Source organism: Schistocerca piceifrons, chromosome 5 (assembly GCF_021461385.2).
Source record: "Schistocerca piceifrons isolate TAMUIC-IGC-003096 chromosome 5, iqSchPice1.1, whole genome shotgun sequence".
Taxonomy (NCBI): domain Eukaryota; kingdom Metazoa; phylum Arthropoda; class Insecta; order Orthoptera; family Acrididae; genus Schistocerca; species Schistocerca piceifrons.
Genome location: NC_060142.1, coordinates 106,990,722 through 107,018,491, shown reverse-complemented (window position 1 = coordinate 107,018,491; position 27,770 = coordinate 106,990,722). Strand labels below are relative to the sequence as shown.

At 46.5% G+C, this 27,770-nt stretch overlaps 1 protein-coding gene across 1 annotated transcript in view; it reads left to right on the top strand.

Moving 5' to 3' along the window:
• Positions 1-26,940, top strand: part of LOC124798772 — a 50,755-nt gene extending 23,815 nt beyond the window's left edge. Inside the window, exons 2-3 of the mRNA XM_047262302.1 lie at positions 12,512-12,734; positions 26,781-26,940. Coding sequence (XP_047118258.1) covers positions 12,512-12,734; positions 26,781-26,940 — 383 coding nt within the window. The remainder of the gene's footprint in view (positions 1-12,511; positions 12,735-26,780) is intronic.
• Positions 26,941-27,770: the final 830 nt, after the last annotated feature.

The following is a 27,770-nucleotide window of genomic DNA, read 5'->3' as shown; positions in this document are numbered from 1 at the left end:
GTACAAATTCGCTACCACCGGTGAGAGTGGGCTACCCATGGCGACTCCCTCCGTTTGTTCGTAGTATTCTCCATTAAAAAGAAAATACGTGGAAGTCAAGACGTCGACTTCGCCCCTTGTCTTACACCCTTCTTAATACGAGCACTTCGTTCTTGATCGTCCACTCTTATTATTCCCTCTTGGTTGTTGTACATATTGTATATGACCCGTCTCTCCTTACAGCTCACCCCTACTTTTTTCAGAATCTCGAACAGCTTGCACCATTTTATATTGTCCAACGCTTTTTCCAGGTCGACAAATCCTATGAAAGTGTCTTGATTTTTCTTTAGCCTTGCTTCCATTATTAGCCGTAACGTCAGAATTGCCTCTCTCGTCCCTTTACTTTTCCTAAAGCCATACTGATCGTCACCTATCGCATTCTCAATTTTCTTTTCCATTCTTCTGTATATTATTCTTGTAAGCAGCTTCGATGCATGAGCTGTTAAGCTGATTGTGCGATAATTCTCGCACTTGTCAGCTCTTGCCGTCTTCGGAATTGAGTGGATGATGCTTTTCCGAAAGTCAGATGGTATGTCGCCAGACTCATATATTCTACACACCAACGTGAATAGTCGTTTTGTTGCCACTTCCCCCCAATGATTTTAGAAATTCTGATGGAATGTTATCTATCCCTTCTGCCTTATTTGACCGTAAGTCCTTCAAAGCTCTTTTAAATTCCGATTCTAATACTGGATCCCCTATCTCTTCTAAATCGACTCCTGTTTCTTCTTCTATCACATCAGACAAATCTTCACCCTCATAGAGGCTTTCAATGTATTCTTTCCACCTATCTGCTCTCTCCTCTGCATTTAACAGTGGGATTCCCGTTGCACTCTTAATGTTACCACCGTTGCCTTTAATGTCACCAAAGGTTGTTCTGACTTTCCTGTATGCTGAGTCTGTCCTTCCGACAATCATATCTTTTTCGATGTCTTCGCATTTTTCCTGCAGCCATTTCGTCTTAGCTTCCCTGCACTTCCTATTTATTTCATTCCTCAGCGACTTGTATTTCTGTAGTCCTGATTTTCCCGGAACATGTTTGTACTTCCTCCTTTCATCAATCAATTGAAGTATTTCTTCTGTTACCCATGGTTTCTTCGCAGCTACCTTCTTTGTACCTATGTTTTCCTTCTCAACTTCTGTGATGGCTCTTTTTAGAGATGTCCATTCCTCTTCAACTGTACTGCCTACTGCGCTATTCCTTTTTGCTGTATCTATAGCGTTAGAGAACTTCAAACGTATCTCGTCATTCCTTAGTACTTCCGTATCCCACTTCTTTGCGTATTGATTCTTCCTGACTAATTCCTTGAACTTCAGCCTACTCTTCCTCACTACTATATTGTGATCTGAGTCTATATCTGCTCCTGGGTACGCCTTACAATTCAGTATCTGATTTCGGAATCTCTGTCTAACCATGATGTAATCTAATTGAAATCTTCCCGTATCTCCCGGCCTTTTCCAAGTATACCTCCTCCTCTTGTGATTTTTGAACAGGGTGTTCGCTATTACTAGCTGAAACTTGTTACAGAACTCAATTAGTCTTTCTCCTCTTTCATTCCTTGTCCCAAGCCCATATTCTCCTGTAACCTTTTCTTCTACTCGTTCCCCTACAACTGCATTCCAATCGCCCATGACTATTAGATTTTCGTCCCCCTTTACATACTGCATTACCCTTTCCATATCCTCATACACTTTCTCTATCTGTTCATCTTCAGCTTGCGACGTCGGCATGTATACCTGAACTATCGTTGTCGGTGTTGGTCTGCTGTCGATTCTGATTAGAACAACCCGGTCACTAAACTGTTCACAGTAACACACCCTCTGCCCTACCTTCCTATTCATAACGAATCCTACACCTGTTATACCATTTTCTGCTGCTGTTGATATTACCCGATACTCATCTGACCAGAAATCCTTGTCTTCCTTCCACTTCACTTCACTGACCCCTACTATATATAGATTGAGCCTTTGCATTTCCCTTTTCAGATTTTCTAGTTTCCCTACCACGTTCAAGCTTCTGACATTACACGCCCCGACCTTTCGTTGATTATTCAATCTTTTTCTCATGGTAACCTCCCCCTTGGCAGTCCCCTCCCGGAGATCCGAATGGGGGACTATTCCGGAATCTTTTGCCGATGGAGAGATCATCATGACACTTCTTCAATTACAGGCCACATGTCCTGTGGATACACGTTACGTGTCTTTAATGTAGTGGTTTCCATTGCCTTCTGCATCCTCATGTCGTTGATCATTGCTGATTCTTCCGCCTTTTGGGGCAATTTCCCACCCCTAGGACAAGAGAGTGCCCTGAACCACTATCCGCTCCTCCGCCCTCTTTGACAAGGCCGTTGGCGGAACGAGGCTGACTTCTTATGCCGGAAGTCTTCGGCCGCCAGACGTATAGCGACACTATAACAGACTCCTTCGCTAGAGTCTCCGCCACCAACAACGCGTGGCTGCGGGCGCAGACCATGAAGGGAGCAGCTTGCACAGGTATGGGATATTAATCGGCCGCCTCTGGAACTCAGTTCGTCAGCGCACCTGACGATCTCGACATGTCTGACCGGCTAAATGTTGTGTCCCTTAGACACTATGAACTGGCAGTACGCTCCCGGGCTGTTAGATCAACAAATACGTTATGAGAAACTGAAGAATCAGGTATTTTTGACATATTCCGGAAAGACCGACTTCGTGAACAACAGAAAAACACATCTCAAAAAGTTTCGCTTTGCAGGTGCAAAGACAGGAAGTGCGTCATACCTTGTTGTCGTTTCAGGCGGCCAGCGGCATTTAAGAGTGGACGTGCCCTTCCAGGAAGCACTTCGCCTGTTGTTGGTCCTGTTATCTAAGCGCTCTGTGCATCCAAGAAGAATGGGACGCTGGGTAAACTGACAAATGTTTATGAATCACTCTCAAAGAACCTGCTTGTGTAAAGACTGCCACTGCAAGGCCGCTGGCAGACGGAATTTTTTTACATGTAATGATTTGGAGGTGGTCTCTGTGTGAAGACACATTTGTACAGACCAGAGACTTCCTTGGAATTTGTTCTGTGAAATACGCTTTATGGCCTTTGTGACAAGGCAGAAAGCACTTCGTTCGTAACGTTTTAGATGCATCGTTTCTCTCCAGTTCAGTCAGTCAGTGTACTGATGATCCACTGATGTTCCAGAGCTGCCAGTCAGCAGCATAAGAAGCCGCCGCTAGCAAAAAGTTCCCTGGGATATTATGAGCCCCGCAAACAGAGGTGGCCGCGTATTTCTTCAAGAGCCTCTTCCGCCTGCGTGTCTGCGTGAGGCTATAGTCATCAGCGAACAGGCTGCTGGGTGGGGCACACTTGCAGTCCAGGTACCGTGGTAGTTCAAGGTGTGGCCGCTTGAGGCGCTGCACTGAGTCACTTGCTGTCTCCTGGCTCGGGTACAGGGCGGTAGGCTGCTGGGCGCTGTGATGAATGGACATGCTCTTGCACGGGGCTGGGGGCATGCCAGCTGCAAACCATGTGTGCTCCCACATGTGTTAGATGTGTGCATGAATAAATTTTTATGCTGCTCTCTTGGAAGGTGCTGCCAGATATCTTTTTGTGTTATACACACTCTGTATGTTGTTATGATCTGCAGCTGAGGTTTAGGAGAGTTGGCTTAATGTATTTCACGATATTTGCAATATGTTTGGCTCTGTAGCTGTACAAGTGGATGTTTACGATTTTTTATGAGCAGTCGGTGGAGTTAAGGTGAGGTTGTTAGCTACGTTGGGGTATCGCTTCATGATCTTTGCCACATCTTTTTCATCTGCAGCTGTCCATATAGATGTGTACGATTTTTCTAACTGATATAGATTGACGATCTGTAGCAGTGTAATTAGGGCATGTAGTTGTTATTTGACGCAACGGGATAATACTTGCTCCTTCCTAAGCTTTTCCTGCCAGTTTCTGGCGGCATTGTGAATGCAAGAAAATTCTTCCAACAAGATAACAGCTGCACATACCAACAAATGATGAATTAAAGAGATCCTTCCACACCAAATGCTCAGCATAGACTTAGAGGGGAGGGGAGAGGGAAAACGAGGGGAGGGTGGTGGGAGGGAGGGGTAGGGGCGAGAAGACAGGGGATACCATGACATCATCTGTGACATCATCAATCTGTTGTTGCCATACCTATCGACGCCATCTTGAATAAATTTGGCAGCAATGCTGACTGTGTTCTCTCACTCTTTGGCCCACTTCTGACAGATTCTCCTGTGAATATACAAGAAGAGGGAATTCGTATGAAATTATTTAATAGGTTACAGAACATGCCAAGTGAGTCAGTCGATCCATAAATATGATCTGCCCAAAGTCTCTGTATTGTTGATTGGCGACTCCATAGTGTCCTGTGCACTACGACCAGATAATGGGTATACTTGAAAGGAGAGACAGCATTGGTCGTATATTTTTATTTATTATTGCAAAATCGATTTTCGGTCACTTAGTGACCATCTTCAGTGATGTAATATATAACTTTAATTAGTAAGCACTGGTGTCAATAAGCTTACGAGCGTGAAGTTTTTCTATTTAAAAGTTTGCTGTGTTTACGTATATAATATATGTATATAGATATGTGAATCACTATGAAATCCTCAATATTGTGTTAGAATATGCACACCATCATTGCATCCTGATTTTTCGCTTTAATAATGATACCTGCCTGCAGTCAGAAGTCCATCTTTATCAGTTTACAGCATGGCAGTGCCACCTACCGTAAGGTACATGATCATAAGGAACAGAGTTCAGATGCTTGCTCATTAGATAAACTCACGACCAAGATAATCTCAGAGCACTCTGCCAGTAAGCAATGAGCAGATGTAGAGGGCATGTTATCTGCTATCGCACTTAATGATTTGATGGGCATTTTTCCACTTTTATGACTGATGTAAAGCAAGACTTTTTGGGTGATTTCAAATGGACAAGCAGTAAGGAATCAATCAGCAGTAAATAAATTTCTTCTTCTACAACTTAAGATGGTTTTATAATCGTTATGCCAGCTGGAGTGGCCGAGAGGTTCTAGGCGCTTCAGTCTGGAACCGCGCGACCGCTACGGTCGCAGGCTCGAATCCTGCCTCGGGCATGGATGTGTGTGATGTCCTTAGGTTAGTTAGGTTTAAGTAGTTCTAAGTTCTATGGGACTGATGACATTAGAAGTTAAGTCCCATAGTGCTCAGAGCCATTTGAACCATATAATCGTTATCATCATCACTAAGAAGTTGCGGATCCATTCCAAAGTCAGCATGCTGGAGATACAGAAATTCCAAATTGCTATCCTTAGCTGTAAATGGGCTCTCACCATAAAATCCACAGCCTGGAGGATTCCTAATACAACTTTGCTTCTTTCAAATGGTTAAGTGGCTGACAGTTCGTATTCCAAGTGGCGTTTCGGTGTCAACACCACACTCACACACACACACACACACACACACACACACAGCATTTCAGGCTGCTGACTTTAAGTGATGCTCAGCCCACAGGGATGTAAACACAACCACGGAAACATTGGACTGTGAACTACACACAATTTTGCTCACGAGCATGAGTATGCTGCGCACGACCATATGTTGCCACTAGGGGCTGCCTCTCTGACCCTTGTGGGCAGGTATCCTTCTGTCGCCCAGTAGCAGGCTAGAGATATTTGCTGCAAGTGGCTACTACCGATGTAAGTGAGCAGCCCCAGTATGGAATACACATGGCTCACTAATTACAGTATGCACCATATGTGAATGGAGGGCAAGAATCTCTAGTATGTAGTGCAGTGGGAGACACTATGAATCCTGCAGGGCTGTTCATAAATCCGTGAGAGTACGCGGTGTCTCTTCTAAACAGCATTGCAATGCATCCCAGATACGTTCAATAATGTTCATGTATGGGGAGTTTGGATGCCAGCGGAAGTGTTTAAACTCAGAAGAGTGTTCCTAGAGCCACTCTGTAGCAATTCTGGACGTGTGGGGTGTCACATTGTCCTGCTGGAATTACACAAGTTCGTCGAAATGCACAACGGACATGAAAGGATGCAGGTGATCAGACAGGACGCTTACGTGTCACCTGTCAGAGTCGTATCTACACATATCAGGGATCCCATATCACTCCAGCTGCACATGCCCCACACCATTGCAGAGCCTCCACCAGGTTGAACAGTCCCCTGCTGACATACAGGGTACATGGACTCATAAGGTCGCCTCCATACACGTACACGTACAACTTGAAACGAGACTCTTCCAAACCGGGCCGGCCAGAGTGGCCGAGCGGTTCTAGGCGCTTCAGTCTGGAGCCGCGTGCCCGCTACGGTCGCAGGTTCGAATCCTGCCTCGGGCATGGATGTGTGAGATGTCCTTAGGTTAGGTGTAAGTAGTTCTAAGTTCTAGGGGACTGATGACCTCAGATGTTAAGTCCCATAGTGCTCAGACCCTTTTTCTTCCAAACCGGGAACATGTTTCCAGTCGTCAACAGTCCAATGTTGCGATTGACGGGCCCAGGCGAGGCCTGAAGGTTTGTGTCGTGCAGTCATCAAGGATACACGAGTAGGCCTAAGGCTCTCAAAGCCCATATCGATGATGTCTCGTCGAATGGTTCGCTTGCTGCCACTTGTTGGCGGCCAGCATGGAAATCTGCAGCAATTTGCGGAAGGTTTGCAGTTCTGCCACGTTGAAACATTCTCTTCAGTGGTCGTTGGTCCCGTTCTTGCAGGATCTTTTACCGGTCACAGCGATGTCGGAGATACAATGCTTTACCGGTTTCCTGATATTAACGGTACACCCTTGAAATGGTGGTACGGGAAAATTATCATTTCATCGCCACCTCGGAGGTGCCGTGTGTAATCGCTCGTGCGCCAACTACAACACCACGTTCAAATGAATTTAAATGTTGGTGACCTGTCATTGTCACAGCATTAACTGATATAACAACTGCGCCAGGCGCTGTTGTCTTATACAGGCGTTGCCGATCGCAGCGTCATATTCTGCCTGCTTACATATTTCTGTATTTGAATATGGATGCCTATACGAGTTTCTTTAGAGCTTCAGTGTAAAACTTAGTACACAGAATTCGTGACGCGATTGTAGCTGAGTCAGTTAGAATATAAGAAGTAATCAGGCCTGAACCCGGGACCAAACCTCGATCGAAATTGCTGGTCTTTTGGATCTCGCCATAGTGGTAGGTTCTGCTTGCGAGTTTTCACATGGATAACAGGCACCCACACTATAGCGAGGCACACAAGTGAATGCCATCATCAAGCATGTCATTATATTGCAAAATGTATAAAGAGCACTGTTCCGCCCACGAATTTTGAAAACCTGTAAGGGAAGTCGAATACTCTTTGTAGGCTGTAGAACTTCCCTTTCAATTGGTCTACTGCCATGTGTTAGCTGCTGCTCCAGCCGGCCCTACTCCCAGATGCAGAGTGAAAAAAAAAAAAAAGAATGAATTCAGTGTGGGTCGAACTCACGAACTCTGTTTTACGAGACCAGTGGTCTGTCACTTTTTCTTTTTTTCCTTCTTTTTTTCCACTGTTCTTGTAATGCATATATACATTCCCTTCACGTGTTTAAGCCAAGTATTACGCACGGGAATGCTCAGTAGCAGCCAGCCTACATGTACATTTAACAATTAAGCGTGAGCAAGAGCATTAGTGATGAAATCATACGAGTCAATGTTGTGCAACCTTAGTAGGGACAGGATCCGACTATTCGGGAGTAGGATCTTACAATCTGAGACAGTGTTCCGAGACAAACCTCCGTCACAATATCCTCAAACGAGACGTCAGATCCGCCTAGCAACAGCGATCTGAACGCCCGTTGGCTGAAAGTTTGGTTTTTATATATATATATATATATATATATATATATATATATATATATATATGGTGAGTCACCTAACGTTACCGCTGGATATATTTCGTAAACCACATCAAATACTGACGAACTGATTCCACAAACCGAACGTGAGGAGAGGGGCTAGTGTAATTGGTTAATACAAACCATAAAAAAATGCACGGAAGTATGTTTTTTAACACAAACCCACGTTTTTTTAAATGGAACCCCGTTAGTTTTGTTAGCACATCTGAACATATAAACAAATACGTAATCAGTGCCGTTTGTTGCATTGTAAAATGTTAACTACATCCGGAGATATTGTAACCTAAAGTTGACGCTTGAGTACCACTCCTCCGCTGTTCGATCGTGTGTATCGGAGAGCACCGAATTACGTAGGGATCCAAAGGGAACGGTGATGGACCTTAGGTACAGAAGAGACTGGAACAGTACATTACGTCCACATGCTAACACCTTTTTATTGGTCTTTTTCACTGACGCACATGTACATTACCATGAGGGGTGAGGTAAACGTACACACGTGGTTTCCGTTTTCAATTACGAAGTGGAATAGAGTGTGTCCCACTGGAAACGCGTCGACGTATGTGGTATCAGCATGATGGTGCACCTGCACATTCCGCAATTAACACTAGGCTGACCCTTGACAGGATGTTCGACGGGCGTTTCATAGGACGTGGAGGACGCATAAATTGGCCAGCCCGTTCTCCTGATCTTACACCTCTGGACTTTTTTCTGTGGGGTACGTTAAAGGAGAATGTGTACCGTGATGTGCCTACAACCCCAGAGGATATGAAACAACGTATTGTGGCAGCCTGCGGCGACATTACACCAGATGTACTGCGGCGTGTACGACATTCATTACGCCAGAGATTGCAATTGTGTGCAGCAAATGATGGCCACCACATTGAACATCTATTGGCCTGACATGTCGGGACACACTCCATTCCACTCCGTAATTGAAAACGGAAACCACCTGTGCACGTGTACCTCACCCCTCATGGTAATGTACATGTGAGTCAGTGAAAAAGACCAATAAAAAGGTGTTAGCATGTGGACGTAATGTGCTGTTCCAGTCTCTTCTGTTCCTAAGGTCCATCACCGTTCCCTTTGGATCCCTACGTAATTCGGTGCTCTCCGATACACACGATCGAACAGCGGAGGAGTGGTACTCAAGCGTCAACTTTAGGTTAAAATATCTCCGGATGTAATTAACATTTTACAATGCAGCAAAGGCCCTGATTACGTATTTGTTTATATGTTCAGATGTGCTAACAAAACTAATGTGGTTCCATTTAAAAAAAACGTGGGTTTGTGTTAAAAAACATACTTCCGTGCTTTTTTTTGGTTTGTATTAACCAGTTACACTAGCCCCTCTCCTCACGTTCGGTCTGTGGAATCAATTCGTCAGTATTTGATGTGGTTTACGAAATATATTCAGCGGTAATGTTAGGTGACTCACCCTATATATATATATATATATATATATATATGTGTGTGTGTGTGTGTGTGTAGGAAACGAGAGAAGTGTCCTTATTAGCTGAGGGCGAATGGGGAGCCTCTCTTGTCCTTCTGGAAGACAGGGCGAGTCAGTCGCTAGGAGCCACGCAAAACGCACGATCGAGTAACCGGGGTGGCTCTAAAAGAACGGTCGCGAGAACATATCTCAGCTGTTAAACAAGAGAGAAAGTGAAGTTATTAGTTATAAGAACGCCACGTGTCGTGGACAGTGTCTGTCATTAAGTCAGAAAACTGTGTTAATGTGTGAAATGGGTCGAATATAACGGCGTAGTCCAGAGCCGCCATATTGCAAATGCTGATTCTGTGACGTGTGTGACAATTTCTGTATTAAAAGAAGTATAGTACAAACGTTGACAATTAACGACTGGCATCCCTAAACACTCCACTTCAGCAGGATCACCACCTACATGGAACCTGGCGACTGAGCGCTACTTCTGTGCTACGAGGTACTTACCGAAGCAGCAAGACACCAGGTTATTGATACCGCCCAGAGAAGTACTTCCTTCTCTCTACAATGCCACTGAGGGGTGTTGTACTCTGCCGTGTCCCATCGCTCGTGCGCCGACTGCACCATGTTCAAACTCACTTAAATCTTGACAACTCGCCACTGTAGGAGCAGTAACTGATCTAACTACTGCGCGAGACACTTGTTGTCTAATATAGGCATTTCCGACCGCAGCACCGTATCTTTCATGTTTGCACATCTCTGTATTTGAATATGCGTGTCTATACCAGTTTCTTTGTGTGTTCATTGTATATGCTGCTGCCGCTGTTACTGGAAGACATCGCACTGGACCTGAGGCAATCAAGTGTGGTACCAACATGGAGGATGTCCCTCCCATTCCGCACATGTAATGTCAAGCCCTCAGCAGACAACACTTACAGTGCACTGGAACGGGCGTTCAGGAACTGCAGAAATGGTCTGCACAAACAACAAACATGAGACTTCTATACTTCCTACCTGCGGCATCGCGCTGTTTCATTGTTGAACCGAAACGACTCCCTGCCTCACGCCACTGTGATACGATTTCAGATTGTGTTCTCCACTCGCCGTTCAGCTCGGCTCCGCATCGCATCGCGTGAGAAGTACGTAAATTCAGTTGGAGGGTTGGTTTGTGGGAGGAGACCAGACACCGAGGTCATCGGTCTCATCGGATTAGGGAAGGATGGGGAAGGAAGTCGGCCGCGCCCTTTCAAAGGAACCATCCCGGCATTTGCCTGGAGCGATTTAGGGAAATCACGGAAAACCTAAATCAGGATGGCCGGACGCGGGATTGAACCGTCGTCCTCCCGCATGCGAGTCCAGTCTGCTAGCCACCGCGCGTAAATTCAGTGTTGAGTCGTAAATGGACAGTGGTGCATGACTTTGGTTTTCATAGACTTTTGTCATTGTGAAATGTGAAAGTGCAGTGAATACAGTGGCAAACTGACCGATATACGTAAATTTTTGTATTTATAAGCGAATGTAAACTACAAATGAAAGTGAAGGAGTCGAAAATGATACTATGATGAGGTATAGCAAGGAAACGATGAGTCAAACGTAACCATCGCTATTAAAAATTCCACAAATTATACTGACGGAGAAAATAGAGAGGGAGCGAGTGTCTACGCTGGTTTCAAGTGCATTGATGGAAAAGGCTAGTGTTAACGTGGTCAGTATGCCCGACAACGTAAATTACATTGAGGAAAAGGATACTGACGACTGCGTATACTACAAGATTTTACATAATCCATGGTAACTCGAAAAGAATTATAATTGTAAGAATGACGTAGATGGCACAAATAGAATACTTCGACAGCCTGGCTGTCATTATATCCCTAGCTGGCCTATCCTAAAGAGGGAAGTTTTGTGTGCTTTTCCACTGAGGGGTGTTGTACTCTGCCGTGTCCCATCGCTCGTGCGCCGACTGTAACACCACGTTCAAACTCATTTAAATCTCGACCACTTGCCACTGTAGGAGCACTAACTGATCTAACAATGCGCCACACACTTATTGTCTAATATAGGCGTTGCCGAATGGCTCTGAGAACTATGCGACTCAACTTCTGAGGTCATTAGTCGCCTAGAACTTAGAACTAATTAAACCTAACTAACCTAAGGACATCACACACATCCATGCCCGAGGCAGGATTCGAACCTGCGACCGTAGCGGTCGCTCGGTTCCAGACTGTAGCGCCCAGAACTGCACGACCACTCCGGCCGGCCCGTTGCCGAATGCAGCGTAGTATTCTGTCTGTTTACATGCCTCTGTATTTGAATACGCATGCCTATACCAGTTTCTTTGGCGCTTGAGTGAGAATAGAACATGGGAATAAAAGCTTGTCTGAACAGTGTGTAAATTTCAGGCTGGACGAATGTTCAAATAACTTAAGGGTTTGCTGCCGGGTGACGTCGTCGAACACCGCCGATATTTCGACAGGAGCACACCCTGCCATTCTCAAGGCACAAATGCAAGGAAGAAGAAATGTGCAAGCAAATTTAATACCTCGGTTCACAGAGGAGAAATAAGGAAGACACCACACACAGAACAAGTGTCAACACAAACAAAGATAACCAACATCAGAAATATCGATAGTTACTATTAATCAACAGGTGAGATAGCACTAATTCTGTCTCTCTGTTTTTTGATGAGAGACAGAGCCGGATTCCAAGCAGCATTCAAACGAAATCCACCATCTCTGTTAATAAGGTTGCTTGATATTCTGATTTCAACAGCGTCCTTAATAACACTATCCCAATAGCTGGACGTGCAAGCCAGAATCTCCGTGTTGTTGTATTCCATAGGATGACCGGTGTCAAGGCAATGTTCTGCAAATTGCATCCTATGGAATTGCAGCTATTGGGATAGTGTTATTAAGGAAGCTGTTGACACTTGTTCTGTGTATGGTGTCTTCCTTGTTTCTCCTCTGTGAACCGAGGTATTAAATTTGCTTGCACATTTTTTCTTCCTTGCATTTGTGCCTTGACAATGGCAGTGTGTGCTCCTGTAGAAATATCGGCGGTGTTCGACGACGTCACCCGGCAGCAAACCCGTAAGTTATTTGAACATTCAATTCGTCGGGAAAAGCTAAGGTCTCAAGTTTTACGAATGCTGTTTGGCAGGAGCTTACTCGCTGTTGGAGACGTGCGAGAACCTCGACGCGCTGTTGGCCGTGGTGCCTGCGGTGGCAAGCCTGGTGCAGCCGCCCACAGACGTGGGGCAGTGCGCCGGTGCCCCGGCTGTGATCCGGGGGCTCACGGGACACACGCCCAGGGACGAGGCGTTCACCACGGAACACCAGTGCCTCGTCGCTGACGACTGCATCGACTCCTGTTACGCGCAGGGGTACGTAGATCGTTGGGTGTCACGACCACCAATCGAACATCTGATACTCTTCTCCTCCTCCAAATTTGTTCTGCGTGTCATCACCCTAAAACAAGGCCCGTGGGGCAGATGACATTCCGTCAAAACAACTGACGTCCTTGTGACGGTCAGCTATGACGAAACACTTCCATCTGGTGCACACCACGTAAGAGACAGGCGAAATACCGTCAGAGTTCGAGACGAAATAATACGCTACTGGCCATTAAAATTGCTACACCAAGAAGAAATACAGATGATAAACGGGTATTCATTGGACATATATATTATACTAGTACTGTCATGTGGTTACATTTTCACGCAGTTTGGGTGCATAGATCCTGAGAAATCAGTACCCAGAACAACCACCTCTGGCCTTGATACGCCTGGTCATTGAGTCAAACAGAGCTTGGATGGCTTTCCATGCAGCTTCAACACGATACCACAGTTCATCGAGAGTAGTGAGTGGCGCATTGTGACGAGCCAGTTGCTCGGCCACCATTGACCAGACGTTTTCAGTTGATGAGAGATCTGGAGAATGTGCTGGCCAGGGCAGCAGTCGAACATTTTCTCTATCCAGAAAGGCACGTACGGTACCTGCAACATGCGGTCGTGCATTATTCTGCTGAAATATAGTGCTTCGCAGGGATCGAATGAAGCGTAACACATCTGAAATGTTGAAAGTGTCGTCAATGCGAACAAGAGGTGACCGAGACGTGTAACCAATGGCTTCCCATATCATCACGCTGGGCGATACGCCAGTATGGCGATGACGAATACACGCTTACAATGTGCGTTCACCGCGATGTCGCCAAACACGGATGCGACCATCATGATGCCGTAAACAGAACCTGGATTCATCCGAAAAAATGACGTTTTGCCATTCGTGCACCCAGGTTTGTCGTTGAGTACGCCATCGCAGGCGCTCCTGCCTGTGATGCAGCAGCAAGGGTAACCGCAGCCATGGTCTCCGAGTTGATAGTCCAGGCTGCTGCAAACGTCGTCGAACTGTTCGTGCAGATGGTTGTTGTCTTGCAAACGTCCCCATCTGTTGAGTCAGGGATCGAGACGTGGCTGCACGATCCGTAACAGCCATTCGAATAAGATGGCTGTCATCTCGACTGCTAGTGATACGAGGCCGTTGTGATCCAGCACGACGTTCCGTATTACTCTCCTCAACCCACCGATTCCATATTCTGCTAACAGTCCTTGGATCTCGACCAACGCGAGCAGTAATGTCGCGATACGATACACCGCAACCGCGATGGGCTACAATCCGACCTTTATCAAAGTCGGAAATGTGATGGTGCGCATTTCTCCTCCTTGCACGAGGCACCACAACAACATTTCACCAGGCAACGCCGGTCAACAGCTGTCTGTGTATGAGAAATCGGTTGGAAACTTTCCTCATGTCAGCACGTTGTAGGTGTCGCCACCGGCGCCAGCCTTGTGTGAATGCTCTGAAAAGCTAATCATTTGCATATCACAGCATCTTTTTCCTGTCGGTTAAATTTCGCGTCTGTAGAACGTCATCTTCGTGGTGTAGCAATTTTAATGGTCGGTAGTGTAATTCCGATTCCAAAGAGGGGAAGTGCAGTTAGGTATCAGTATTACCGAAACTGTCACTTTGATGAGTCATGGTTGCAAAATGTAGGTTGTATCGAAAACAATTATACGATTTAAGATGATCATAACTATTACGTTATCTGAGATATGTGCGTGAACAACGTACTGATGGAAGGAGCAGACTCTGGAGTTTTACATGGTTCCCGCTAGGTAGCAGCAATTGCTCCCACTTCATTTCTAGTAAAAATGGTGTCGAGGCAGCAGAAAGCGTTTCGTGTTCTACGTTTTGCGCAGTACGGGTCAGTAATAACTGTTCATCGTGACTTTCGTACTAGGGTAAATATTTCCACATGTTTACTTTGGTCAACTTGACAACATATTTGTTTTATCCTTCTTATGGTGATAGTCGCTAAGACCGAAACAAGTAGAAAATAAAAAAATTGTATGGCTGACGGCCATATATTCTTGATGAATATATGCGCAGACATTCATATATTTCCTCAGAAACAGGTCATCTTACGAAAATGTCTACGTCCTTACGAAAACGGTTCCCTTAAGGTTTCCCAGTAAACATACTCACAAAAGTATCCTCGCAAGGAAATCACATGCATCACTACCATTCACCATATTTTGACAGGTAGTCCCACTGTAGCGCTCATTGCAGTATGAATTCCCCTTGGAATGGTTGGTTTTCCGGTACTGCTGCTCACGTAAAACAATTTCTTGGTGCCCAGTCGCACTACTTCATGGAAATTACACCTTACTGTATTTGTGCATGGTTTATATGGTTTGCCTTCGACAACAGATTCTCCTCGTGACAGATCAACATTAACGGTAGCTTAACTTAGCTAGAATATCTTCCCAGTAAGTTGCACAGCACGTTATCGAATATTCTGCATCAGAATCACGCTGGAATTATAGTCTAAAACAGGGATCATGCTGTAGCCCTCGCTTACATGAGACACCACATCTACATTTTTTCTAAAATTGGTTGCTTCCAACTGAAAATTTACCATTATTGAAACAATTGGCCATATATCCCCTACCACAGGCATATTATAACGTGTTGGATCCCATTGCCTTTTACCCACTTAATCTCTCAAGGCCAACAGAAACATAGTTGCCACCTACTACACCCATTTTAGCACTTTCCACCTCTGCATATCCCACAATATTGCTGCTGGTTCATATCACCCATACTGTTGTTCTCATAAAATTGCTAATATTTCATTGCACCTCTATTATTCCGTGGTTGACAGCACCGCCTCTGCACATGCCCCATAATCCCACAATTAAAGCACTTTATGTTCGCTGCAAACGAGTTTCGTCGATATGTTATTTCTGTTGCAACATTAGTCTCCTCAGTTTCCATTGCTAGCCTAGCTGCTGCATGCACAGCCCTAGGTGCCCGATAGTGCACCCTTCTAGACACAGACCCATCAGAAGAACCCTGTGCTCGACTTCCTGTAACAATACATTGTTTGTCTCACTCTTCTGCATTAGTTCATATGTGTGCACATTAAGTTTTAGAATCCTGTCTACAAAATCCTTAATGGTATAATTAATTACACTTGACTGTTCACATAAAAGCTTCACACTCGTCTGCTTATTATATCTGTGCACTGAACCATGTCTGAGCTCCTCAAATGTTTTCAGCTTGTCCAGTGCCATGCCCCACCAGGGGGTCCACAACTCTTTTGTGGATACGTGCATGGTGACCCTGAGCTGGTGCAGCTCTCTTTCTTTTCTGGTCTTCATACCTTCCGTTTCCACATCCATCCCTCTCCCCGATCCTTTCCCCACACTCCCCCCACCCCTTCCCTTCCCCTCACACTCTTTTTGGGAGTACGTTTTGTGTGTAAGCCCGGAAGCGGGCGCTTCTGAGTGTAAGACGTAGTTTCTCTTCTTTGCTCTCTATGCTCGAAAGTCTCTGTCCTCCCTTTGTCCTTCTCGTTTCTTTGCCTTTTCCCTTTACCCTCTTCACCGCTGCCGCGTGTCATACCTCCCTTCTTTCCCATTATTTGTTCCTCCCTTACTCTTTCTTTCCTCCCTGTGGGTGTCTAAGGGCTATCCCCCGCATTCCAACACGTAGCTGGTGACAGGGTAACGCGTAATTCCCCGCCCTGGGAAGACAGGTAGGACATGTACGTACCCTTAGAAAAGGCCAGGGAGGAGTGGTTACCCGAGCTGGTACCTTCCGAACGTGCCGATTGGTCCCTCTGTCAGTTTCTCGGGAGGTGTGGACAATCACCTAAGGAGGTACTGCCCTCAGAGAGGGCCCCCCATGAGGAAGGAGCGCGCCATCGGAGATGCCGGTAATCATTGGGGATACTTTCGCAATGGTTTCCTCTACAACTTATGCCCGCAAGAGAAAGCTAGATGAGTTTCAGTCATGGACAATTCTTCCATCAATGCCAAAGTTTCTATTTGTTTCTCGGTCTGACGAAGGTAAAGACTTCTCCTCAGTCAACCCTTTCATTATTCAGAAGGGTGTCGACACAAGTGCAGGTCCTGTAAAGGCTTGTTCCCGATTACGAAATGGCACCTTGTTGTTAGAAACAGTCAGTGCCCTACAGGCTGCGAACTACACTGCTACACACCTTCTCTGTCCGGGTGGAAGCAGACCGTACTTTAAATTCATCATGCGGGGTGGTTTATACATACTCACTCGACGGATTATCCAACGAGGACATTCAAAATTACATGTGTGAGACCAGGGCGTAACGACTGTACATCGAGTCATGAAAATGGTTGACAAGGACTTGTTACCGCCCCTTCCTCTCTTCTTGATATTTGATAGAGTTCAACTTCCATCGAACATTAAAGCAGGATATGAGATAATTTCAGTTAGCCCTTATATCCCCAACCCTACGCGTTGCCATCGGTGTCAGCGGTTTAATCATACTAGCCAGTTGTGTTCCAATCCGGCCAAATGCGTTATATGTGGCAGAGATGCCCATGAGAGTGATTGTCCAGTTCCATCCCCTCATTGCATCAACTGTATGGGCGACCACACTGCTTCCTCTGGAGATTGATCTATTTTCAAAGAAGAACAAATTATTCAGGAAATCCGAGTGAAGAAAAAGGTGTCTATATTTGCTGCTCGTAAGTTATTCACCAGTAGAAAGCCCACTGTGCTCCCAGCAGGTAAATATACCACTGTCCTTGCATATCCTCAGCCTACTAAGGAGGTAGCCATGCAGACTGGCGATCTCACCTTTAGCGCCACGGTCGTCAGATCAGCCAGCTCAAAGATCGCCCTTTCAACCTCCCCACTATCACCTGCTCACTCTAAGGCTCACCATTCATTGGCTCCTGCTAAATCACAGGCCCCAAAACGGACGCCCGGACTTCCAAAAAAGAGCCTACTCGCGAAGATTTTTTACGCACCCTGACCTCACAGCCATCAATTCCTCCCTCTTCTCAACGTCCTGTTTCCAAGGAGGCTCACAAGAAACATAGTTGTGCGATCTTAGGTTTTTCTGGCGAATTAACTGTTTGTACTGTTCTCGGGTCTCCAGCTGGGTGCAGTCGTTTTCAAACCACGATATTTCGACAGCCTTCCTTGCCGTCATCTTCAGGCGATACCTGCAGACTGAGCGTCTACGCTGAATCTCCTCCCCTTTATACTCTGATCGCTCCCCACTCCTTCCCCCGCGTCATGCCGCACGCGGCACTGTGTGGAGTGGTGGTGGGGAGGGGTGGGGTGCCGGCTGCTGGATGCAAACTGTGGACCATCAGATATCCTGTGGCCTTTGTCTGGCGTGGAAGTCGCTTTGAGTCGGCGCTGTGCTTTTAGTTGGCTGAGTGCTGGGTCCCAGGCTTTGCTGAGCTTGAACCCGGCGTCTCTGTTCATCAGGCCATCAGATACACGTATTTCAACCGCCTCCTTCAGAACACAGTCCCAAAAAGACGAGGCTTGCCGAAAACGGAAGTTTTACGGCAAACGGAAGATTTACGGCAGGCCTCGTCTTTTTGGGACTGTGTTCTGCAGAAGACGATTGAAATACGTGTAGCTGATGGGGTGATCAACAGAGACGCCGGGTTCAACCTCAGCAAAGCCTGGGACCCAGCACTAAGCCAACTAAAAGCACAGCGCCAACCGAAAGCGACTTCCGCGCCTGACGAATGCCACAGGACATCTGATGGTCCACAGTTCGCATCCAGCAGCCAGCAGCCCACCCCTTCGCTCCACCACTCCACGCAGCGCCGAATGTGGCATGATGTGGGGTTAAGGGTCGGGAGCGATCACAGTATAAAGTGGAGGAGATTCAGCAGAGACGCTCATTCTGCTGGTGTCACCTGAAGATGGCGGCAAGGAACACTGTCAAAATATCGTGGTTTGAAAACGACTGCACCCAGCTGAAGATCCGTGAACAGTACAAACAGAAACAAAGTTCCTCTCCTTTTCCGCCACAGCGTGTCTCCCTTCAGGGCCACCCAGCGGTAGCCGCCCTCGGCTGTCTTCCGTGTCGCCGAGACGCACTGCTGGCAGCCGCTCAACCAGCCGATTACTGGTGGCAGGAGCTGCCCCCAAACAACCAATCCTCCTACGATCATACTCCCCGGTCGTCTTCTATCTTCAGGAAACAAACCTACATGCCCATGATCGCTTTGTCTTCCCTCATTTCCAATCGGTCCAGTTTGATCTCCCCTCTGCTGATGGCACTCCGGCACACGTGGGACTTAAAATTCTTCTCCATGATACTGTCCATTATCACCCAATCTCCTGAAACAGTTCCTTACAAACCTTCGCTGTACGTCTTTCCCTTTCTGGTTACACCTTCTCTATTTGTACCATACACGTTCCGTTGTCCACACCAATGGCAAGAGCCAATCTCCTTCATCTCCTTGGTCAGCTCCCGTCCCCCCCTATTTGCTGGTTGGGGACTTCAACGCCTACCACCTGCTTTGGGGATCTCCACGTCCTTGTCCGCGAGGCTCGCTATTGATTGACCTCTTCCACCAAGCGGATCATGTTTGCCTCAACACAGGGGAACCTACATTTTTGCCTGCCTCCACGTCAACCTATTCTCATTTGGACCTTTCGGTCGGTACTTTTCGGCGAGCTCGGCGCTTTGTATGATTAAAAAATGGCTCTGAGCACTATGGGACTCAACAGCTGTGGTCATAAGTCCCCTAGAACTTAGAACTACTTAAACCTAGCTAACCTAAGGACATCACACACATCCATGCCCGAGGCAGGATTCGAACCTGCGACCGTAGCGGTCGCGCTGTTCCGGACTGAGCGCCTAGAACCACTAGAGCACCGCGGCCGGCTTTTGTATGATTCGCTCTTGCTGATACACACTCGAGTAACCATTTTCCATATGTCCTTCAATTACAGCCACAACTGCTATCTATGCGCCCAAGACGCTGGAAGTTTTCCCATGCCGACTGGACACTTTTTTCCTCTCTAGCAACATTTGATGACAGTCAATTTCCTAGCATCGACGATCAGGTTAATCATGTTATGGAAGTTATTCTTACAGCCGCGGAAAGTTCAATACCTCGTACCTCACCTTTGCCCCCCCCCCCTCCCCCCACAGTTCCTTGGTGGAACGAGGCGTGCCGTGACGCAATATGCGAGCGGAGATGTGCTTTTCGCGTTTTCCACCACCATCCTACGATGGCCACCTGTATCCGCTATAAGCGCGATGCCGTCGCATCATCTGCGGTGGCAAGAAGGCAAGCTGGGACTTCTTTACCAGTTCCTTTAACACCTTCACTCCCTCATCTGTAGTTTGGGGCCGCATTCGACGGTTATCCGGCACTTCTAGTTTCTCCCCGACCTCTGTGCTAACTGTCGCGCATGATACCTTAGCGGACCTAGTTTCAATTTCTAAGTCATTGGGTCAACACTTTGCTGAGATTTCGAGCTCTTCAAATTACCCGCCCGCCTTTCTCCCGAAGAAACGAGCAGCGCAATTGGAAAGGACAAACATCGCCCCATCTCTCTCACGAGTAGTGTATACAAGGTTTTGGAGCATATGGTGAATTCACGTTTAGGCTGGAGGCTGGAGTTACGAAACTTTTTAACACCTGCCCAATGCAGTTTCCGAAAGCATCGTTCCGCAGTTGCCCATCTTGTTGCTCTCTCCACTTACGTCATGAACATTTTTTTCAGGAAACGCCAAACGGTAGCTGTATTTTTTGATCTGGAGAGGGCATACCATACCTGTTGGAGGACTGGCATCCTCCGCACACTGTTCTCTTGGGGCTTTAGAGGTCAGGTGTCCTTTTTCATCCGTGAATTTATGACAGAGCGCATATTTAAGGTGCGGGTTAACACTACTCTCTCCCGTACTTTCTCCCAAGAAGACAGGGTGCCCCAGGGCTCCGTGCTAAGTGTTGTACTGTTTGCCATCGCCACAAATCCAACTATGGATTGTCTCCTTCCCGATGTCTCGGGCTCCCTCTTTGTCGACGATTTTGCGATCTGCTATAGCTCTCAACGGACCAGCCTTCTTGAACGACGTCTTCAAGAATGTCTCGATCGCCTCCACTCATGGAGCATCGAAACCGGCTTCCGCTTTTCTCCCAGTAAGACCGTCTGCGTAAATTTTTGGCGTCGTACGGAGTTTCGTCCGGCTTCCATACGTCTAGGCCCTGTTGACCTTCCGTTCGCGGACGTCGCCAAATTCTTGGGCATTATGTTTGACAGAAAACTATGCTGGTCCTCCCACGTTTCCTATCTTTCGGCCCGCTGCCTGCGATCCCTCAACACGCTCTGTGCTCTGAGTGGTGCCTCCTGGGGAGCGGACAGAGTGGTCTTCCTGCGCCTATATCGCGCCTTAGTGCACTTGAAACTGGACTGTGGAAGTATAGTTTACTCCTCTGCACGGCCATCTACTCTTCGGCGTCTCGACTCCGTCCATCACCGTGGACTGCGTTTAGCATCTGGAGCTTTTTACACCAGCCCCGTGGAGAGCCCATACGCTGTGACTGATGAACCTCCGCTGTCCGATCAGCGAGCTGTCCTACTGAGTCGTTACGCTAGTCATCTGTCTTCCACGCCTGCTCATCCGACCCATTCCCTTTTTTTCGACGCCTCCTTGGATTTAGGGTGTGTAGGCCAATCTTCCTCTCTACTACTACCGGGAGTCTGCTTCCGTCAACTGCTTCGTTCTCTTTCCTTCCACTTCCCTAAAACTTCCTTGACAAATGGGGGTACGGCGCCGCCTTAGCTTCGTCCCCGGACCTGCCTGCTCCGTGGCCTGTGTCAGCTTCCCAAGGATAGTACACCCCCCCTCCCCCCTACTTTATCGTCGGGCATTTCCTGCTCCACGCGTACAAATGGAGGATGCCACATTTGCTTACAGTGACGGGTCAAAAATCACATCTGCTGTTGGGAGTGCCTATATTGTTGGTGATACACCTAATAGATTTCGGCTTCCCGACCGGTGTTCGGTTTTTACTGCGGAGCTTTACGCTGTTCTCCAGGCTGTCCAGTATATCAGTCGCCAACAGCGGCTACAGTATATTATATGCTCGGATTCGCTCAGCTCTCTCCTCAACCTACAAACTCTTCATCCCGGCCGCCCTATGGTCCACGGGATTCAGGACTGCCTCCATTTGCTCCACTTGAGGGCCGTCTCTGTGGCATTCCTCTGGATCCCAGGGCATGTTGATATCCGCGGAAACGAGGCAGCCGATGTAGCGGCAAAGACTGTGGTCTCTCTTCCTCGGCCCGCAGTTCGCATGGTTCCCTTTGGCGATCTGCAGAGCGTTTTATGTCGTCGTGTTGCTCTTTCGTGGCACACGAACTGGTCTACACTTCCCGACAATAAATTATGGGTCGGAAAACCTCTTCCCTGCGCTTGGCCCTCTTCCTCCCGGGCTTTTAACTAGGCTCCAGAAAGAGCACTGTATTTTTAGCCAAGGACATATTTTAGGTGGCGATCCTCCCCCGCTTTGTCCCCACTGCTCTCAACTGTGGACGGTGAGACACCTTTTACTTCAGTGCCCCTATTTTAATCCGCTACGCGCCCGTTTACAGCTGTCGCCTGATATATCTTCCGTTTTAGCAGATGACACGCGTTAAGCCGATCGCGTCCTTGAGTTTACCCGTGTCAGTGAGATGACATCGGTCATTCGAAGATCTTTTTTTGGGAAAAGAACCTCCCCCTCCCCCCCCCCTCCTTCAACAGTAGTTTTCTAAGATTTCCTTCTGTTTATAGTTTCCCTCCTTTTTGAGTTTCGCTCCCATTGCTGCTGATTTAACATTCGGGAATGGGCGCTTATGACCGTAGCAGTTGTGCGCCCTAAACCCATAACAAAAAAAAAAAAAAAAGTCCAGTGCCTTTTTGGTAACACAAATGACTTCACTTTTACTGACAAACGCAATCTTGCTATCTGCAAAAACGGTTTGTCTGACCAACCGCTATGTTAGCCGATTACAAGAGATCCTTCAGTAATGGAAGCACCTCCTTCTACGAACTACTAAGAAAGGGAGTAACAAGATTTGCCACAGCTACATCCAGCCCGCCGATTTCAACGGTACCAATCCTCACCCTTCTCAACTAGCTTATTATTCACAAATGTATTCTCTGCTCTTAAACGTGCTATCTTATCAACCACTGATTACATAGCTTTCTCACCAGTTTCTCTGATTTCGCCATTGCATCATCCGTACTCACAGTTATGAACTCGACAATAACAACCCAACTATAACAAGAGCACTCGTTAGTTATTCAAACTGCCACAGTTATTTCTTATGTCTAATCATGAACCACCTTGACTCCCTGCATTGTCCTGCCATATGGCCAAACTGATGACACGTCAAACGAACAACAGCCACAGACTTGGCACAAGGGGCAGAGTGCCCAAGTATATTACACTGTGCACATCGCACTGGATCTAACCATTGATTTTTAGAATTGCTCTGAAACTGGGAGACGACCATCGGTTCCTCCAGCTTTACAAAAGAAAGTTTGCACTTAAAATGACACGTGTAATAGCTACTTGACTGAGGGCTGGGTAATAATACAACAAATGTGTCCTGAAGCCGTACAAATAGCTGTGAATTTTGAGGCAGATTCATTCGCAGTCCAGCAGCCTCCCCTCTGGACTGGTAGCTAGGGCGTCGCCAGGCTGCTGCCAGGGCGTTGGCCCAGAGACCAGACCGCCTACTGCTGCTCGGCGTGACGTCAGCAACATAGGGTGCTGACACGTGTATCTCTTACCAGGGTGCAGGCCAGCCGGCTGCCACGGAAGAGTGTGATTTTTGAGTTCTAAGTGAGACATCACTCGTGTCCTCGCTCATGACATTCGTGAGGTCGAGACTGTTTGTAGCCCAAGGTGTAGGTTATGTGAAGGTAGAGGTCTAGGTTGAGCACAGTACGTATATTTCGCGCTCTTCAGGAGAGACATATTACAAAGTAGTAATTTTTATAAATTTATCTCGGTTTGCACATATATATGTGAAATTATATTACGAGGGTAATCCCAAAAGTATGGTCTCCTATGTTTTTATAAGTACATAGGCCTGTTTATTTACATCAGTTTACAGCTTGAACATTTAGCTATTTTTCGACATAATCACCATTTCTGTCGATGCATTTTTGTAGACGCCGTGGCCGTTTTTGTATGCCCATATCATACCAGCTCACCGCTATGCTGTTCAGAAAGTTATGAACCTCTTCTTTCACCTCGTCGTCGGACCTGAATGGCTTTCCGGCCAAATGTTCTTTTAACCTAGGGAACTGGGCGCCAAGTCAGGACTATAGGGTGGGTGGGTGACTATGTTCGACTGAAACTGTTGCTGGAGAGCAACGGTTTGCAGAGCGATGTGTGGTCAAGCGTTGTCATATAGAATGTGTACGCCCTTGCTCAACATTCCTCTTCTCCGGTTCTGAATTGCCCGTTTGAGTTTTTCAGAGTCTCACAGTCCCTGTCAGCGTTAATTGTGGTCCCAGCGACTCAGCTGCGACGACGAGGTGAAAGAAGAGGTTCGCAACTTTCTGAACAGCACGGCGGCGAGCTGGAATGACATGGGCATACGAAAACTGCCACAGGGTCTCCAAAAATGCATCGGCAGAAATGGTGAATATGTCGAAAAATAGCAAAATGTTCAAGCTGTAAACTGATGTAAACCATTGTAGAATTAACCAGGTCTATGTACTTATAAAAAATAGGAGACCTTGCTTTGGGGTTACCCTCGTATATTATATTCAGCAAGATGGCTGATACAAGTTACTCCTGACGAAAGTCACAGTCTACGTTTCATTACTGTGACAATATTTTATTGATGTATGTAACGCAAATTAAGTACTAATAACAGATCTTTCCAAGGCAAAGCATCTAGATTCTGCGTTTAAAGATAAGCTCTATGAGGTACTCGTTTCAATAGACGTCCATTAATTATACTGTCTTGTATTAGAAAATTGAACGCGACTTCGTAACAAGTTCCTCACACAATTCTATACTATTCTGGACTATAGATGGATGTATCCGTCTGCTTTGTACCCACACAGTGAAAGTATATACAACAGGCGAACTTTGGAACACATTTTTCACTGCACATTGTATTATTGCTACGATGTGTCTTTATACTGTCAACGACATAAACGCAACGTAACTATGATGTGCTTTCAGAGATTGACCTCCACAGTCTGCATTTTATTGATGGCTGACAATATATATCTTTATATCTAACACTAACAGATTACGGAAACGTGATCTTTGGATTTTAAGATATCTACATCTGTTATGTGTACATACGCTCCTCGGTGCAGTCGTATGAAGAGAGGTCGATCCTTGTGTTACTAACTTAATGATCTTTCAGTCTGAGTGTTGTGAAGTCAATATTGCGCTGGTATCGTAATCATGGCCTGCTGTAAGTGGTTTTGTAAACATTCTTCGTTTCTTATGGCTTTCAGTTTATCGAGTTGGAAGTTGAATTGCTTATCCACATAATGTACTTCCATATGTTTAACTTCATCACCTCTACGAGTTATTTGTTTTATCCTGCGTGCACATTGTTCGTTTCTTTTGTTGATGTAGTCTTACAGTGAAAATATTTGTTACGATTGAAACTGGTAGAAAATATAATATAAATTTCCAAACATGCTATTATTCAAATTCCTTAAAGTTGTGTCCTGACACCTAGTCAGATTGTTAGATTTAGAAAACACTACTGGCCATTAAAATTGCTACACCAAGAAGAAATGCAGATGATAAATGGGTATTCATTGGACAAATATATTATACTAGAACTGACATGTGATTACATTTTCACGCAATTTGGGTACATAGATCCTGAGAAATCAGTACCCAGAACAACCACCTCTGGCCGTAATAACGGCCTTGATACGCCTGGGCATTGGGTCAAACAGGGCTTGGATGGCGTGTACACGTACAACTGCCCATGAAGCTTCAACACGATACCACAGTTCATAAAGAGTAGTGACTGGCGTATTGTGACGAGCCAGTAGCTCGGCCACCATTGACCAGACGTTTTCAGTTGGTGAGAGATCTGGAGAATGTGCTGTCCAGGACAGCAGTCGAACATTTTCTGTATCCAGAAAGGCCCGTACAGGACCTGCAATATGCGGTCCTGCATTATCCTGCTGAAATGTAGGGTTTCGCAGTGATCGAATGAAGGGTAGAGCCACGGGTCGTAACATATCTGGAATGTAACGTCCACTGTTCAAAGTGCCGTCAATGCGAACATGGATGCGACCATCACGATGCTGTAAACCGAACCTGGATTCATCCGAAAAAATGACGTTTTGCCATTCGTACACCCAGGTTCGTCGTTGAGTACACCATCTCAGGCGCTCCTGTCTGTGATGCAGCGTCAAGGGTAACCGTAACCATGGCCTCCGAGCTGATAGTCCATGCTGCTGCAAACGTCGTCGAACTGTTCGTGCAGATGGTTGTTGTCTTGCAAACGTCCCCATCTGTTGACTCAGGGATCGAGACATGGCTGCACGATCCGTTACACAGCCATGCGGATAAGATGCCTGTCATGTCGACTGCTAGTGATACGAGGCCGTTGGGATCCAGCACGGCGTTCCGTATTACTCTCCTGAACCCACCGATTCCATATTCTGCTAACAGTCATTGGATCTCGACCAACGCGAGCAGCAATGTCGCGATACGATAAATCGCAATCGCGATAGGCTACAATCCGACTTTTATGAAAGTCGAAAACGTGATGGTACGCATGTCCCCACCTTACACGAGGTATCACAACAACGTTTCACCAGGCAACGCCGGTCAACTGTTGTTTGTGTATGAGAAATCGGTTGGAAACTTTCCTCATGTCAGCACGTTTTACGTGTCGCCACCGGCGCCAACCTTGTGTGAATGCTTTGAAAAGCTAATCATTTGCATATCACAGCATCTTCTTCCTGTCGGTTAAATTTCGCGTCTGTAGCACATCATCTTCGTGGTGTAGCGATTTTAATGGCCAGTAATAAATCATCTCTTACATCAGGTGACTATACTTTATTTTGAAAGGTTGGACGGCGTGGAATGGGACCTGGAAACGCTGGCAACAGATCATCTGAGACGTCCTGCACGTTGTTTACCGCATCTCGAAAGCTATAAGAGCCGCGATTGGATGTGCCGATGTGCATCCATGGAATGTGCATCAGAAGAACTTGCCCAAAAGTGGTGAGTATCTTATTTGTATGTTCTTTGAATGCATGATTTCTTAGCGATTTTTTTCGAAGGTGTCGTGTACGGTTATCAGCCTAATAGTGACATCGTGTTGTCGGAACTTTTCGATGAGTTTATGTTGATTAATGTCCCCCTTCTAGAAAATCTCTTCTGTGATAATGAACGCGTAGATGATTTAGTTGTGTCGGAAGTGAGAACTATGTCCTAATGATATTACGTAGTGAACAAAACTTGGAACTAAGTAATAGCCGCAGCAGACGCAATAACCGACGTTTGTTGATAACTAATTTGCACCTACGCATATAGTACCTTTCTACATCTACATTTATTCTCCGCAAGCCACCTAACAGTGTGTGGTGGAGGGCACTTTACGTGCCATTGTCATTACCTCCCTTTTCTGTTCCACTCGCGCATGGTTCGCGGGAAGAACGACTGCCGGAAAGCCTCGGTGCGCGCTCGAATCTCTCTAATTTTACGTTCGTGATCTCCTCGGGAGGTGTAAGTAGGGGGAAGCAATATATTCGATACCTCATCCAGAAACGCACCCTCTCGAAACATGGACAGCAAGCTACACCGCGATGCAGAGCGCCTCTCTTGAAGAGTCTGCCACTTGAGTTTCCTAAACATCTCCGTAACGCTATCACGCTTACCAAATAACCCTGTGACGAAACGCGCCGCTCTTCTTTGGATATTCTCTGTCAACCCGACCTGGTACCGATCCCACACTGATGAGCAATACTCAAGTATAGGCCGAACGCATATTTTGTAAGCCACCTCCTTTGTTGATGGACTACATTTTCTAAGGACTCTCCCAATGAATCTCAACCT